The sequence below is a fragment of the Phoenix dactylifera genome, chromosome 15, assembly GCF_051530095.1.
Source record: "Phoenix dactylifera cultivar Ajwa chromosome 15, Ajwa_hap1_PhDact_Kaust_v1.1, whole genome shotgun sequence".
Taxonomy (NCBI): domain Eukaryota; kingdom Viridiplantae; phylum Streptophyta; class Magnoliopsida; order Arecales; family Arecaceae; genus Phoenix; species Phoenix dactylifera.
In genome coordinates, this window is record NC_143204.1 from 15310772 (window position 1) to 15328141 (window position 17370).

The 17370-nt window shown below is 38.1% G+C and overlaps 1 protein-coding gene across 3 annotated transcripts; it reads left to right on the forward strand.

Annotated features, from left to right (window-relative positions):
- The first annotated feature begins 3465 nt into the window (after window positions 1–3465).
- On the forward strand, window positions 3466–17370 carry LOC103707411 (signal peptide peptidase 2-like). 3 transcript variants are annotated; one of them, XM_008791884.6, is made up of 13 exons: window positions 3531–3654; window positions 3756–3858; window positions 4385–4582; window positions 5108–5223; window positions 5311–5462; window positions 5580–5665; window positions 7429–7556; window positions 8636–8686; window positions 12098–12184; window positions 12292–12361; window positions 14391–14527; window positions 14646–14723; window positions 17082–17370. In XM_008791884.6, the coding sequence occupies exons 3-13, from the start codon at window positions 4543–4545 to the stop codon at window positions 17169–17171; spliced, it is 1035 nt and encodes a 344-aa protein (XP_008790106.1). In that variant the 5' UTR covers window positions 3531–3654; window positions 3756–3858; window positions 4385–4542; the 3' UTR covers window positions 17172–17370. The 3 variants fall into 3 exon arrangements, with proteins under 3 accessions (XP_008790105.1, XP_008790107.1, XP_008790106.1); XM_008791883.6 differs by lacking the exon at window positions 3756–3858 and having other exon boundaries at window positions 3466–3654; XM_008791885.6 differs by lacking the exon at window positions 3756–3858 and having other exon boundaries at window positions 3497–3669.

A 17370-nucleotide genomic window follows, 5' to 3' on the forward strand; every position in this document is an offset into this window, starting at 1 on the left:
GAAAAACCAGTGACTGAAGTGAAAGACATGGTGAAAATTTGCAAAATCGAAGCTTCCTCAGATAACCAAAGAGACAAACCCATCCATTAGGTCAATGACGGGGAAGGAGCGCATGATCTTCTTGTTGGCTCAAAGTTGGATAGCTCGGACCACGTCCCTCGTCATCCCGAGGGTCGTTAAAGCCGAATCAAACTTTTTGATTGACAACCTTGGGATGTAGACCCTGAAAGAGTGGGCTGGGGCTGAAGGATTGTCCTCGGCTGGAGCAGACGAACTTGGGCTAGTCTGTGTCGAGGTATGAGCCTCGGACAATGATGGACAAGAAGACGCGGCAATGGTGGACGACTGGGCAAGGACGACTCCATTTGGAGGGGCCGACCTAATAGGCGATATAATCTCGACCTTAGAGTCAAGCTCCACATTCTTTGCCCGAGGTACTAAAACCTTGGTGGAGACTTCAAGACCGAAGCCTCAGCAGCAGCTTTGGTAGGGACCGAGAAGGATTCTCCCCTCAACTTCTTTCTCTAGGGAGTTTCATCCTCTAATGCCGTAGCTGACCTATTACGCATCTTCTTCCAAATCAGTGTAAGGTCAATCTTCATAGTTGCAGCAGCTACAAAGCCAAAGATTAAGTTAGATATGAACATGATCCCGAAGGGAAAAGAAAGAAAAAAATTATGAAGAAGTTTACCCTGAGGGTCGCTGGGCTCAGACTGACATTAATTAGTGTCTCTTTAGACAACAATTCTTGCGAAGCAAGAATCTTGGCTTTAAGAAGAGTGTCCAAGAATCTTTGATCATCGCTAGACAACCTCGGGGTCGGTTCAAAGATCTTCGAGGTGTCCTCCATAGAGTTTCAAACCGCCATGGCTGCTTAGAGAATAAAAAAGAATCTTTCTTTCCATCCATGAATGGAAGAGAAAGTACTTCGGATCAATTAACGACCTTTCTGAGGATAAAAATATCATTCAGTGTAAAGCATCCTCGAAAAAGGAAAACCGAGGCCTAAATATTCAAAATAAAACAAAGAGAAAGAAAACCTATGATGACCCGCTAGAAGTTCGGAACCAGTTGGGTCGGAATGAGGCTGTAAACCTTCATCAACTGAACGAAGAAAGGGTGAAGAGGTAATCTCAGCCCGACCCTGATAGTTTCCTCATATACGCCAAGCCGAGCTGGAGAAGAATTTATTACCCAATCATCGGGACCTGTGAGCTCAAAAGTGAACTCGGAAGGTATGAGGTGTTGAGCTTAGATGAAGCCCATTTCTTCTTAAATGAGGACAGACACTTTATAGTCTAGCCCGGAACGGACCTCCAGTTCAGCCTCTCCTGGAGGTGAGGACTGCTGAGCTCGAGGAGAATTGTCGAACGACCAACTCCCCACCAAGGTGTTGACTTTGACATTATTCAAGGTGGCAGAAAAAGTGAAGAAAAGAGGCGAAGGAGGAAGCAAAAAAAAAGAATCTAAGCAGCCAAGAGCAGACACCCACCGAAAGATAGGAGCACAGAGGATGCTTGAGCTGAAAAAAGGGAGCTTCGCCGGAGTACCACTCGAGAGAGTGCTTAAGCACTTGGAAAGATTTGCAAAAGAAGCAATAGTGCGAAATGAGGGAGGGGGTTACTTTTATATAGAGCTATGGACAACCTTAATCAAAGCAACGGTTCAACTACTCGAGCTGATTTATCTACATGTCAGCTCGAGATGCGACATGAGCGATTCACTAAGATCACTGCAATAATAGCGCCTCGGGATAGCCCAGATATGGTGATACTTCGAGAAGATCAATCGATACATTAATGCTCCCTTCTAGAAGCCTTGTCCTCGATCGAGATAATGATATGACTTCCGTCACCCGAACTAAGATGCAGCTTGGCCTTGGAAGTAGGGGGAAAGTGATGATGAAATATTGGACATCTCGGCCTCGGATTAGACCAACCTTCTTCACCTCAGTATTAACCAAGGTAAGCAACTTTGGCAAAAGCCGAGGAGCCAATCTGCATGACCTAATAAAGACCGGCAATTATGGCAACACTGCTATCAACGCACGATCAGCGTGATTACCACCGTACGCTGCCTACGCAGAACGTTTTCTATGTTGTAAATGTGGACCTGGACGTTGCTTGGCCATTAAAGATACGTTGCGCCAAATCAGGTAACGGATCGATTGACTACCCTAGATAAAGAGGTAGTCCGAGGTCTTCAAGTAAGCTCATTCAGAGACTCTTTTTTGTAAAAATTTCTTTCTTTCACATTGTTGCCTATTATTCTGACTTAGGCATTGGAAGGTCCCCCACCGAAAACTTTCCGACAAGCAGACTTTTTGCAGGTCTTCTCCGAAGGAGACCTGTTCTTCCACACCTCGGCTGGCCTGTACAGTTTGGTTCTCACTGACCTTAAAGCTATCCAACCTGAGATCCGACCCCGATCCGAAATTCTGTGGCAACAATTATGAACGGTGTGCTGATAAATACCATATTCTAAAGACTTTGCATTGATTTGTTTGGATGTATATATTAGGTCGCCGAATGACTAATTTCTCAAGTACATACCGTGTGGCCATGGACTGTATAACCACATTTTAGAAATTATGTATCGATTTGCTAGAAACTTTATATTGGATCAATTGATAATTTATTTTCCAAATGTATATCACGTAGCTATGGATGGAGAGAGACGGATAGCTTCCCTAGGGAAAAGATTATGAGATGCTAGAGGAGTGGGGAGTTCCATCCTATATCCTTATAAATCTTTTTAATTACAATTGTTCGAGGATATGAAAGAAACTACACCCAACCCGAACTGGACTCGATTCCTGGCCTATGCGTGACTGAATTGTTTTTTTTTTTTTTTTTTTTTTTTTGATATAACGATAGCTCACCTACATGGGAGCAGCCAACTAAATCAGAAGAAAGAAAATAACCCAAAGCGTGAGGCACCACTGCACGAACATCCCAGATGAAGCCTCCAGCATGGTAGGTGGCGAATGCACCCACTCATCCGCACTGTTCTTCTCCCTGTAGATATATGTGGCTCCATATAGACCAGACTCGACTAAGAGCCTGCGAATGTCGCGTAGCAGCAGTCTGAAGTTGGCATCACGACCCCGCCCCCGAATTCACTCAACTACTGTGGCCGAGTCATTCTCGAGAAGGATGCAGTCCGTCCTTAGAACCCGTCTCACATAGGTGACTTCCTTTCATGCTACTTTGATCTCGGCCCCAAAGACCGAGATGTCAAATATCGTCCGACCCCCTTCTGTCCTCGCTCACACTACCGTCGCAATTCATTCTGAGAAAACGTGATAGCACGGGTTGGAAAATTTTTGCAACTTGCACAGCACCAAATGAGATGGGCTGGCATTCACTCGCCAGGGTCGAGGTCTGGACCGACCCAAATCACGGCAAGCTTGAGCCGAGCCGAGACGGCGCACGCACTCTCTGCTGGCCCTTCTTCCATGTGTCCAAAACAGCCAATGCGGCACGTTTGAGTCCGCGTATGAATGAAACGGCATGCGCACGTGCGAAACCTCTGGCACCAGTTATTCGAGCGAGGAGAGGCGAGAAAGAGTACGCGATCTAGGATTTTTTTGGAGGTCGAATCCCAAATATCTCCGTCCCGGATCCGGGGGCTTCCGACCTCCCTCGGTTTTAGGTCAGAAAAGATACGGTCCGAATCCTCGTAGATTTGTTCTTTCTTAATTCTTTATTCACTCAATTCTTTTCTACTCAATTTGCTCTGCGGCTCGGAACTAGGGATTGAGGTTCTACGGTTTTTGAAGGACGAGATTTAGGTTGACAAATTGTTTATGGGCGTCGATCGGCGATCTTGTTTACGAATTGACTATAGATATCGGAGGTATACATAAATCTGATGTAGTTTGCGGTCCGCAGGAGCAAAAAGTTTGAAGTAGATTATAATTAAAGTCGCTCTTCATCTCTTAATAGAAGCATTGGTATCATATTGAGGAACTTTTTTCATGTTTTGATCATTTTGAAGGCTGTTACCTATTCTTTTTATTTTCTTTGGGGAGTCAGCATGTATTGGAAGGGTCATTTCTGCTTGATTTTAGTACATAAATGAAAATAGCATTTTTCCTTTAAATTCTCATCACAAAGCGCTCCCTTTTATCCATGAACAAGAAGAGTTTTTTTCCCCCACCAAAAAAGGTTTAGATATTCATGTTCTACAGATATGGCCTTTTCTGTGCAAAGGATTCCTATGTGATATGTTTTCCTACGTATTCTGAGACTTGTCTTCGTTCCACTTTTCTGTTTCCTCTGAATTATCTGAATATTGATATTTATTCTTTATGATCTGTTGGAAGTTTGTTTGGTCTATCCCTCTTCATATGATTGTTGATATTGTTATGCACTTTCGGCAGGTTTAAGCTGGTTGGGTTTATACGCGTGATCCATCTCTGGATTGTTGAAGGCAATTGAGAATTTTGTCTCTGTTTTCAAGTCCTTCATAGATATCCAATTTTGCTGTTGCTTTATTGTGTTCTTGCAAATTTCTTCTGTTTCTATCTAGTCTGCTGATATGAAGACTCATGAACGTGCTGCAAATCTTGCTCTTCTAGGTGCGTTTTATTTGTACTATCTAAAAAGCTTTTAGCTTGCATATTAGAAGGGAATTGCTAAGCAAAGAATGTAAATATGTTGAAGAGCTGTTTCTTATAGTTGAAAATGAGAAAGCAGTCTAGCAGTATTGGTATATGTCAATAAATCAATCCTCCTTCCAAGAAATAAAAATTTCTTGCAGCTAATTACATGATTCTTGTATATAGTGATAAGTAAATTTTGTTGGTGAGAACTGATTTGTTACCTCAGCCAAGGACATGTATGGTTGTTTATTTGTAGCTTAGCTGGTCTTTTAATGTTTAAAAGCAAAAACATACATATTTTATAGCATATTTCTTTCATTTATATTTCGTGTATATATGCCTTAGGTTTGTCATTTGTTCTGCAGGTATTTTGTGATTTGTTTATTTACTTTTGCTTTAGAGAAAATTATGAAATCAATTCATGACATAGTTGGTCTTGTTTCCTTTTATGGATAGAGTTTATTGAGAGACAGTCTATCACTCAGGTTCACTTTTTTGTAGGTTTAACATTTGCACCACTTGTTCTGAGGGTAAATCCCAACTGGAATGTAATTTTGACTGCATGCCTAACTGTTTATGTGGGCTGCTTTCGGTCAGTCAAACCAACACCACCATCAGTAAGTGCTCTTAATTTTGTGAATTGCAATATCTCTTTTTTCTTGGTAGACCTACATCACCATCATTTTCCTTTGTACTTCATGCAGGAAACAATGTCAAATGAACATGCCATGCGCTTTCCTCTTGTTGGGAGTGCAATGCTCTTATCGTTGTTTTTGCTTTTCAAATTTGTCTCAAAAGATTTGGTGAATGCTGTTCTTACATGTTACTTCTTTGTCCTTGGGATCATCGCTCTTTCGTATGTACTATTCCCCATGTCTATTGAAATGAAGTTTTCTCTTTTATATAAATTATTATAACTAATGCTAGAATCAGTTGCTGCAGCATCTAATATGTTGTTGCGTTGTATGTGCAGGGCAACATTGTTACCTTCGATAAAGCATTTTCTTCCAAAACATTGGAATGAAGACCTCATTGTTTGGCGTGCTCCGTATTTCCATTGTATGCATGCTATTCTTTAATCTATTTTACATATTTTTTGCACAAAATATTAGATTTTTTTTGTTCTGAATGTCTCGCGTTTCCTCAATCCTTATTCAGGGTCTTCTCCATTATCTAGTCACTGTTCTGTCAGCATCTTATATCTTGTACATTTACTTTCTTAGGTCCACATCTCATTTGAACTTATACATGGCTTTTGTGTTTTTAAATCAGTTTTATGAAAATTAACCAAAAATGTTTTTTTTGGGTTAAAACTCCCATTTACTTCAATTTTGGCATCAACCATTTTAGTAAATTAGTGAAATCTATCAAAGGCTCTACCAACATATAAATATCAGCATTAGTGTTTGAATACAATCTATCCCTGTCGACACTTATCCTACATTCTTTATGAGGGAAATCATCCTTCTAAAGTATTCTGAGAAAGCATTTGATTTTCTAAGGTATTATCCTACTACTCCGATGACTAGGCTATTTTGTGAAAAACAGAGTATTTTTATCCCCTTCAGCAATCCATTTAACTTTTGATCTTATTGTCCAGTAAGTCTCCTCTTTGCTGTAAATCTCATCCAATAGCCTTTTCAATTTTCTCCTGTCATTTCTTTCTCCTTCTGTAAGATTTATTTTTCCTTTTTAACGTATAACATTTCAATGCTCAAGAGTTCCATCTTTAAGGTTAGCTTCTCCTGCTTCATTTTCCTGCTCCAGATCTTAAGATTGTTGCAAATTGCTTTAATTTTCTCCACCTAATTTCTGGTCACATTATCATGACTCGGTACATTTTGCCAAGACTCCCGAATTAAATCCACACAACCTTCTTCTCAACTACCATTTCTCACAACGGAAAATATAATTCTTATTGTTGTTCATAGCAGGTGCTTACCTAACTGAGGCATGATCTCAGCATGGATGAGGCAGTGATTCTTGAAGAGGTAGTGGAAAGCAGTAATCCATTCCAAAATCAGAATATATAAGGCGAGCTGTAGAAGGAATGTCCCTGTTGTTAGACCAAGTAAAGTCTCTTCTCTTCATTATGTCCAACAAATCCAAATTTCTGATAAAATTGAACAAATTTGCCCTTGGTGGATCATTCTTCTTTGACTTGAAATCCTGGTAAGGTCAAAATCCCCTCTAATAAGCTAGGGTCCAATGAAGCTCCCTCTTGTCTTTTGCTGTGATCGTTTGGGCTGTAAACACACATAAACATCCAAACCACCTTGTGTGTTTTAAATCTTATATCTCTACCAAAATCAAAAACATTTTTGTAATGGATCTTTTCAATTTCAACCAGCTAGAATCCCAGTGAATTAAGATACCACCAGCAGAACCCCCCTTCTCCGCAAAAAAAAAAAAGAAGCATCGATCCAGTCCCATTAGTCCAGTTTGTTTGCACCAATGAAATTTAATTGTATCCATGGTTTCTTGTATCTCTGCTTATACAGGTGGGTCTAATTGCATCCAGATTTCTACTCTCTTTCTTGAGTCTGTGCAGTCCATGGATCAGCTTTTTCTTTCAAGTTTCTGTGATATTTATTGTTTGCATGAGCTCTTTGGTATCTCTTTCTGTGTATGCTTGAATGTTTTTGTTGCACCAAGCTCAGGTAAAATGTGGTGAAAGTTTAGGATGGATAAAAATTTTGAAGGATCTAATACTGATATTTGCCCCCTGTTTCTAATCAGCAGGTTGAGCTGTTATGTTTTTTCCTTCTCTGTGTCAGTTTGATTTGGAATGATGCTTATTTTGTAATATTCCTTTCATGCAGCTGCTTCAGTGGAGTTCACCAGGTCTCAGATTGTTGCCTCAATTCCAGGAACCTTTTTCTGTGTGTGGTATGCTTCACAAAAGCATTGGCTTGCTAACAATATTTTGGGGATTTCATTCTGCATTCAGGTTAGCCTTAGCTTTCCAAATAATTGAATTTTGATGGTTTTGATATATTCTGCTATTTTTTTTTAAAATCTTTTGCATTATCTTATGGAACTGGAAGTTATTGTTTTGTATTGTCTCTTTCCCAATGTTTCCTTTGAAATTTTATATAGAATTTATTGCAAAATATTAACCCTTAGCCTGTATTCTTCTTTGTTTTGTTTTTGGTGGACAATTTTTATTATCTTTCCTCTGCGCTTTAAAGAAATGTTAAAAGATGTAGAATTCATTATCTTGTCTAGAGTAGAAAATTTATTGCTATGTTTTCTTCCATACTTTCTTTTGTACTTTTATATAGGGATAGGTTTTCGAATCATCAATATCACCTGTAAGTTGTAGTACTATACTATTTGTGTTGTATATTTATTTTCCCAGTTGATATCTTGAATGCCACTCACTGACGTTGAACCTTTGGTTTTAACTAAAACAAGGTTTAGCTTTTAATCAACTAGATGCATTCTTAGTTAAATGATTATAGGACCCTATACAAGGTCCGAATCAACACAGATGGCCAGAAAATGCTTATAGATGAGTAGGATTAGTTTTAGCAAGAAAAAAGATGACTAAGATTTTGTGCTTTTGGTTTTGCCATATTTGTTTTTAGGCTTTTTTGTGTCATCACTTAAGGACCAGGTCTAAGGGACTTCTGGTTCCTTTTCCTTTAATTTTCATGCCCATTATTGCTTGCAAATGGAACTTTTGCCATGGACACATTGAATTGCCTTTTTATCCATTCCTTGCATCTTCAGTGTGATATCAAGCTAATATTTATGTTCAGACTTCAGAAAGTATGTGATTCATCTGCTATAACTTTCTAAACAATGTGGTAGCCGCAGATTTTGCAGTGGCCATCTGGGTTGTTCCATACCTTCCATCATTGTTTTTCTTATCTACTACAAGATGTTGTGATTTTTTTGCATTTTATTTCAAACTTTATGGGATGTTTTTTTTTTTGAAGGATCTACAGGGGTTTATATAATACATTTATTTTTAACTTGTTGCATCCATAGCATTCATTTAACAAACCATTTTATATTTTGTAGGGAATTGAAATGTTATCATTGGGTTCTTTTAAAACTGGTGCAATTCTCTTGGTAAGAGATAATGAAGCTTTATCTTTTGTTGAAGAATACATCTCTTTCTCGCCTACTATGTACCTGAAATGCTTATTGCCACCTTATCTTGTTGTCATTGCAGTTATCTTGTTGTCATTGCCGTTATCTTGTAATGCTTGTGCATTGATGTTCAGTTGCTTTCTCCTATGCCTACCTGTGCATAATCATTGTTTATGTTTGATCTAGAACATTTATTAAATCAATTTTCAAGCATTACCTTCTACCTTTCAGGCTTAGATGTACATCTTGATTCCTAGGCATTCTTGGAATCTAATGGACATACCTTACAACTTATGCTTGGTATTTAATCACTAATATAAAGATATAAATATATATTTTTCTTTTTTGAGTATAAATATATATTTTTCCAAATCTATACTAATAAAATCTAGGTGCATCTTTATGAGGTTTCATTTATGAGTATCTAGCATATATGATTTCTAATGTAATCAAAGGTTTAGAGTTATTGGGAAAAGCCACTTGGTTGGAACTGACTGTTGTTTTTTTATTTATAATCTAGAAATGGAATATCTGCATTAGTGATAGACCATATGGCAAGTGTTCAGGCATATCAGTTGTCTGGGTCAGTCCGTGAGGCCTTCAAAGTTAGACGCTGCTCAACAGTTGTACCTACAATAAACTCTAGCCTAGCTACCTAATGGTCTGGATATGACATTGGCATTAGCATATGTTTTTTTGTTGGAACATTATGGGTCTTGTAAATATTGGGTCATCCCTTGACCTAAGCTGATGGATTATAATCTATTTTGATCTTTTATAAGTTAAAATATTGTGGGTGTCCAGAGTTTTCCTCATACTATCTGGATGACCATAGTAGTTGATAAAGGTATATTTGTTATGTTTAGGGGTATTTCAACCCAAGTATTGCCTGGCAGACCTGGCTGCTATGATTAATGTTGTGTCAATCTTTCTTCTGCCATCTCATTTCTTTAGTATACATTTCAAGTATGATTAACTGGGTTAGATCATTTAATTCATGTTTACTGCAGAGGGATGATATTCTGCATCTCCCATATTTGTAATCTGTGGTGGTGGCCATCTTGATAATCATCAACATTTTGTTCCCCTTTTCAGAATATTTTCTGTTATCACAATTATCTTGCATGTACACAAACTATAGGGGGTTATTTGTTTTCTAATTTGTAGCTTGTTAATGAGGCTGTTTGACTATGTAAGAATAGATGGTGGAAAATTAACATTAATTTGACCTATGCGAGCATGGTAAGATTTGTTGGTTTTGGTTGATGGTCCTAGTTAGTCTCAATTATGTTACTCAGTATTTGTTGTAGTAGTGATTGGTTCGATAACTAATTAATTACAGTAAGGGACTGTTTGATTCCTTGCAACTAGAGATACATTGTAATATGAATTTCATGCAAGAGAAATTGCAGCATTTGTAGTTGAATATATTTGATTTTTTTGTTTGGAAAGTTGCAACTAGGAATTGCTAGTATAGAAAAATCTACATGATTGGTCAACTAGAAGAGATATCTTCACCTTATGACTAGGACTGCAATGTTACCTGCCATCCCTATGCTTATTTCCAATTTAAAATATTATTAGTATAATGATAAATAAATATTAAAATGAAAAAAAATACTGATAATATTTTATATACCTTTATCATGGATTGATATTGTAGGTGTCCTCCATGGCTACATGATGAACATGATCTCATCTGATCTGATGCCATTATAATTGACCGTTCGATCAAAGAACTCTGTTGCTTTATCATCGACCCATTAATCATGGTCATCCAAAGGATGAGATTCCAAGTGGGTCAACCTATTCCTGGCATAACTAGGGGCGCAATCGACCCGACCCGAGTTGAGTAGCTAAAGGCTTGAGCTCGACTCGATTTAAAATACTCGAGCTCGAAACTCAACTCGAGATCAATCGAGCCTTAATATCCAAGCTCGAACTTAACTCGATAAAAAAAAAGCAACACTCGAGATCGACTCGACTCGAATATCAATCGCACCATACTCAAGCTCGAGTTCGAGCTCGAATTTGAGCGTTTGTCATAATTAAAAAATATGATTAAATTAAAATATAACAAAATATTATATTTTAAAATATTAGATTAATAATATATATTATAAATAAATATAATATTATTAAAAATATATATGCTTGAGCAGCTTGGCTTATTGGCACCTCTAGACATAACCGTTAATCATTATGGTTGAAGTTATCATATCCTTTCTAAGGCATTTTATCGAACACTTCCCGCACGCACGTTGCGGGTGAGAATTTCAGAGCTGAGGCTAGATTCGAAGGCATGTCCCTGGATTTGTCAGCCTTTTGTAGGTCTTGATGCTGATCCGACCATCCATCTCGTGCTTCTCCATGGAGGCATGCATAGCGCATGTCCCAAGCTTACCCATGTTGGTGCAAAGAGAGTGAATGTCACCATTGCTACCTTATAACTTAGGAGCTAGCAAACTGGAGATTGTGGAATAGGTCCAATGCTTCATGGGCTAAATTGTAGAGGTCGAAGTATCATATTTATCTCAGGCATTCTATCTAACATTTCATCATGGGCATTGCATTCAAGAATGTTAAAGACATAATCTTTTAGGGTCTGGGCATGAGTCTGCCGGTCTTTTTGGAGGATAAGGAGGGAGGCAGGCTTCAGGAATGTGGGGAAAGTGTTGGTGGTTGAGGGATGGCCATGGAGAGGCAGAGTAGAAGTGGATGGCATGCATGGAATGAATGATACTTGTGAGAGGAGGATTAGAGAAGAGTGTTGTCTGCTGAGGGAGGGGGTGGGTTGGTGGGGTGGACTGCACCCTAGAGGGGTGGGGGGCAGGGGGTGGAGGGGTGGGGATGGCGTAGGGGGAACACGAGAAAGATGGGATGCATGTTTGGGAGAGGCAACAGGGTGGGGATTTGAATAGGCTGAGAAATCTTGAAACCGGGCAACCATCCCTAAGCTCGTGTGACTCGAGTTGAAGCATTTTTTCCTGCAACCAATTTGGGTGCGGTACTTCTTGTGGCATATCAGCCCATTTTGTTATCTAGAGTTGCTGCATCCCAATAAGCTGCAGCAATCCAACTGTTTAAAATACTTTAAGTTGCTGCAATTGGACTTGAAGACAGCCCAGAAGCAACAAAACAAACAGGCCCTAAGATTTTGTCTTAGTTTCTATTATGTTTGTGTTGATCAAAGTGTAGAGGATATCACTTTCTAGTTTATATTGATGAGGCATGTTCATTGATCTTTGGATACTTGGCGTTCTCTTTGCTTCTATCAATTATTTTGGTCATTCATTTATGAACTGGACATAATTTTTTATGCGTTAATTTGATCGCTATTTAGGAGATGTTTGTTTAATTTATAATGTCTTGTATTCTCTTCAATTATAGGCTGGACTGTTTGTGTATGATATCTTCTGGGTGTTCTTTACTCCCGTGATGGTTAGTGTTGCTAAATCTTTTGATGCTCCCATAAAGGTTAGTTTTTCTACTTATTTGATTGAACTAGTGGAGTTATTTACTGCTGATATGCTTATGTGGTTACTTTAATATGAAATTTCTGATTTTATTTCATTCAACATCAGCTTCTATTCCCAACTTCTGATTCAGCACGGCCTTTTTCAATGCTTGGCCTTGGTGATATTGTGATTCCTGGTGAGAGGTTTTATTTCTATGACAATAGTCTTTTTTTTGTTCCTTAATATTTTATTGTTATTATCTTACCAATAAGACATTGTCTTCTTGTTTCTCTGTTTTATATATTGATGCCATCCTTAAAGGAGTTGTGCTGTCTAGGTGATCGGTTAGAGAATTTAGGTGAAGGAGGGGAAACGATTAATTTGGAATCCACTAGGAAGTGGAAACTTGGAGTGTCTCCATTAAAATAATTAATTGTATTATGGTCAGATTCTTTTATTGGTATTTTGTCTCTAACACGTAGGTCAGGCTTGTTCAGCCCTAAGAAACAAATTGATATGGATTGTTGATTTTAATCATGATATTTCTACGCTTTCTAAATGCAAAGCCACCTAACTCCATTTTAAAGTGGATAAGGTGAGTTCATTTTCAATAGTATGTAAATTACTATGAGACAACAAGTCTTTGAAACTCTCCAGTTGTGAGTAAATAACAATACATGCAGGATCAACGTTGTGATAGCACCAGATAAGCTGACCATAGCCCAAATGTTACCTTGATTGGGCTTGTTTGATTGGTTAGATTTCCCTTCAACAATTTACATGTTAGACTGTTCTTGAGTAAGAATGAGTGCATTTGGCATCAAAGATTGGAAAAAGTAAACAGTGGCTCAATTTTATTTAAAAGGTATAGGAAAGAACACGCCTAAACAGCCTGCATGGAAGGTGAGGAAGGGTTTGGAAAGACTTGCATCAATAATGCATTTTTCCATGATAATAATAATGCTATCAGGAAGTTTACCTTCTTTCTGGACAGCATGGAAAAATAGAAGAGTTAAAAAGCCAGCTAGTACTGGCAGTTAGTTGAAACCGTGGAGAGAAAGGAATGCCAGTTTTCTTGAGGAAATCTTCTGCTCATCAGTCCACATTGAAGACAACCCTGCACTTGTTTAAGGAGTGGTCTGTTGGATAGCAGCAAAGCCAAGCTGAGTTGTCAAAGTGCCCGGAAACTGTTCAGGAGCCTTTGTAGTTGATTTTCCCCCACTGTTCTATTTCTTACTTTTATCCTCCTTTCTTTTTCTTTTTCTCTTTCCCTACTTTGTATTTTAAAACCTTCTAATATAATGGTAGGATAGTTATCCCTCCTTACACCTCAAAAAAAGAAAAAGCAAAAGAAAAATAATGATAAAGGAGCTTTCATATAGCAGATTCCAGAAGTTGTGGTGAGGCTTGTTGATTTTACTGTGCAGCGAGGCTCATTGATTTATAAAGCTAACTAATTCCTCAACTGCGTCATTCTTTTTCTGCACATATTCCTTGTACCACTTTGAATTGTGACCAACTTAAAATATGTCCTTCGCACCAATTCTGGTCCCAGCCTCCTGCCTTTTATCTGATTAAGGCAAACTGGACTGTTACCACTCAAATATATACATGGTTATCAAGGACTTTATTTCAGTTGAGCCCTTTCCTTTCGGAACATGTTCTCATAATGTATTAAACTTTATTGTACTTATAGATATATAAAACAACCACCTTTATTCCATCAACTGGTGGCGTTATATTGATCCTACTACAATTTTTCGTACTTAGGGCAAGTCTTTCTAAAAAAGTTCTTCCAGTTCATTTCTCAGAAATTTCATCAAATATTTGGTCTCCCTTTTTCTTGGTTACATTATGATGCATCTCCAGAGCAGTATGAAACTCTCAAACATGAGTGGAGATGTTGCATATTAGGATATATAAAATGAAGAAATTTATACTTCATTGTTGCTTTTAACAACTATAAGGAATTAGGTAGTACCGAAACGCTCTCATTCTTCTTTTTTTGGAGTGGATGAGAGTGTGACTATTGTAAGCTTGATTTACTGTCAATTTTCCTACTTTCTGTGTCAACCAGCTAACCATGGGCTTGAACCAGAAAACCATTAAAAGTTATTCATGTTTAATGTTTAATTGCTTTGATCATTTTAGCAAATGGATTAGAGAGTGGCTAACTTTTTTTTTTCTAAATGTTAAGCTGAAAATTATGCCTTTTTCTTCTTCAGGGATTTTTGTAGCATTGGCATTGCGCTTTGACGTATCAAGAGGAGAACAAAAGCGCTATTTTAATAGTGCATTTTTTGGATACACACTTGGTTTGGTCGTTACTATTGTTGTAATGAATTGGTTTCAAGCTGCACAGGTGAATAGATCATATCATCTTTCTCAATATCTCTTTCTATGCCTGTTTGTATTATTTTTTGTATTTTTGGGCTCAATATTCAACATTTGCTGTACCTTGTGGCCTTCATCACTTGCAGCCTGCTCTTCTTTATATAGTACCTGGTGTTATTGGATCTATGGCTGTTCACTGCCTGTGGAATGGAGAAGTAAAACCGGTTTGTTCTTTATCTTGTTTCTCTTAAATCTCTCTCTCTCTCTCTCTCTCTGTGATGCACTTTACTGACTTACTAAAACTTTTAACTCCTTTGAATAGCAAATGGTATAGGGACTTAATTTTTGGAATGGTGAAACTGAATATGCCTGCCAGAAACGGAGTGTAGGCTCTGTCATATTAGCGTGTAGATTTGCTTAAATTTGTTTCTCTGACTAAAGATCTTTGTACTTAAATAGAAAAGAGATGTTGTTAATTGTTGATTTGCTTTTAAGTGGGTCTATTTATGCACTCAATCTTTTGAAGGTGTATAAATGAACATAGTAGTTTAATATGTTCATTGATTGGGGGACTACCATCTATCTCGATTTCTGTTTCTCAGTTTCGTCAATCCGGCAAGCTGAAAGCTGCAACTATGCCTTTTATCCTGTGATTCTTCTTACGTAAGTTCTATGTATGTACCACCAGATGACTGGAGTGGTGGTTATAGGTTAAACTTGTTCTTGGTATTTCTAGACTTCTCAGAGGTAACCTTTTTTAAGTAGAATATTCAGCAATCAGCAAGAACTACTTATTCAAACTCTCATATCGATAAAACTGCTAAGTCAACTTGCAGGCAAGGTTCAAGATTGAAAACAAAATCAAAGCTATATCAAGAGTTCTTTTAAGTAGTTGAAAAATCCACATCACTAGTATTCAATTAGTATCTGAATTTGATCACTTCTATTTCAGGTTCAAATCATATCCTGCCATCTATGGACTTCGCAGTAATGATGTTTATTGGTGTTGTATGAAGATAATAGTTGCTCCATTTATATTTATTTTGCATTATTTTTTCAGTGGAAAGGTTACATAGATCACTTTTTCTTTCCCTCCTATGTTGCATCACTTACTGGAGTTAGAATTTTCACTATGACGAGGTGAATTGCTTGGTTGTCTTATGCACAAGGTACCTGAATCAAAGCCGATTATAGGGATGTGATATGAAAATAATTGAACACCATTGTCCAAAATAAATTCATCTGACTTTTTGTCACTTTTGTGGACTCATATCTCATTTCTTTTTTCTTGGACATTTGTGTTCCATTTGTACTATCACTTATAACGTCTGCTGTGCTAATACTGGGCTGTACCGGTTGTCCGGCAGCACGGGTTGGTATGGCCCCACGCTATGCGATGCCGGCCTAGTACCGATGCAATAGAGGCGGGGGAGAGGGAGAATGAGAGAGAAGAAAAGAGAGAGAGAGCAGGGGAGGGAGGGAGAGGAAGGAAGAGAGAGGTCGGCTGGGGCTGGCCGGCGGAAGCCGGGGAGCCTCCGCGCGGAGGGACCGCGCGGAGGGACGGTTCCTAGTTATATAACTTTTTGGTTTTTAATTGGTATGTGATCTCTGTCTTGTAAATCATGTGGTGAGAAGTTGTGACCTTTGTTATATTACTATAATTGAACCGCCGGCCAGCCTCCGCGCGGAGGGACGGTTCCTAGTTATATAACTTTTTGGTTTTTAATTGGTATGTGATCTCTGTCTTGTAAGTCATGTGGTGAGAAGTTGTGACCTTTGTTATATTACTATAATTGAACCATCGAGGAGTGTATATATGCTCATATGCTATTCATTTCTTTTTAGGGCTACCTTCAATCTTGTTGTAATCTTTTGCAAATTGTTTCTTTTAAATTTTGTTCAGTTAACTCTAGGTATGACCATAACGAATCGGTGATGGGTCTTCCATGTTCACATTTCTAGGAAAAACTGACCCTTCCCTTTCTGAAACAGAGATGTGAGTACCTTTTCTAGCTAAAGCTTATGTAGATTTTCAGATTTAATTATACGTGGCTATACCATCACAATTGGCTCTCTATAACTTTATCCTTAATTAGAGTCACACCTATAGCTTCTGAAACATACCCGCGCCCCACTATGTTGTTCTTAACCTTATCACCTTCTCATCTTAATATTCTCATTTTTGTTACATCCAATTCATGTTCTTGGATCCTATTGTGACCTATACTGATAAAGAAAACAAAATTCAGTTTGCCTTAGCGCATATCTTAGTTGAGTATTTGTTCTGAAATCATGGGAAACTCTGTACAGAATAGAAATGCTTGTAATCATGAATAACGGAAGCAAAAGGTACAAGTTAACTATTATGTCGTGATAGGAAATCCTAGGTACTTTGTGAGAAAAAGGGAAGGAGAATGTCAGAAATAGACTTGTATAGCATCTTTATCACTGAAGAGAAACAGACTTCCCAATTTGTTATTTCACTGCCTGCCATCTGTTGGGACTTTAGCAGGTCATCTAATGAAATATTTTTTGAACATCTTTGCAAATGAGTTGATCTCAAGTTTTTTGTATTTCTACAGCTGCTGGAGTATGATGAATCAAAGCCAGCGACGGTCAGCAGTTCTTCATCACAAGATGGAGATGCTAAACTCAACAAGAAAGTGGAGTAGCGGCTAATGCAGTGGACTGCAGAACTTTTCTGATATACGACTTGCCATTGCTAACTCTTTGGAACTATGGCTGGAAGAATAGCTCCCCATAGCTTTTGGAATCACAATGTTTTTGTACAATACAGAAATTTTTATAGCTTAGAAACTTGGTGCCTCATTTTAGATGTTTATGTTTATCTTTTCCTTTGTCTTTGGATGA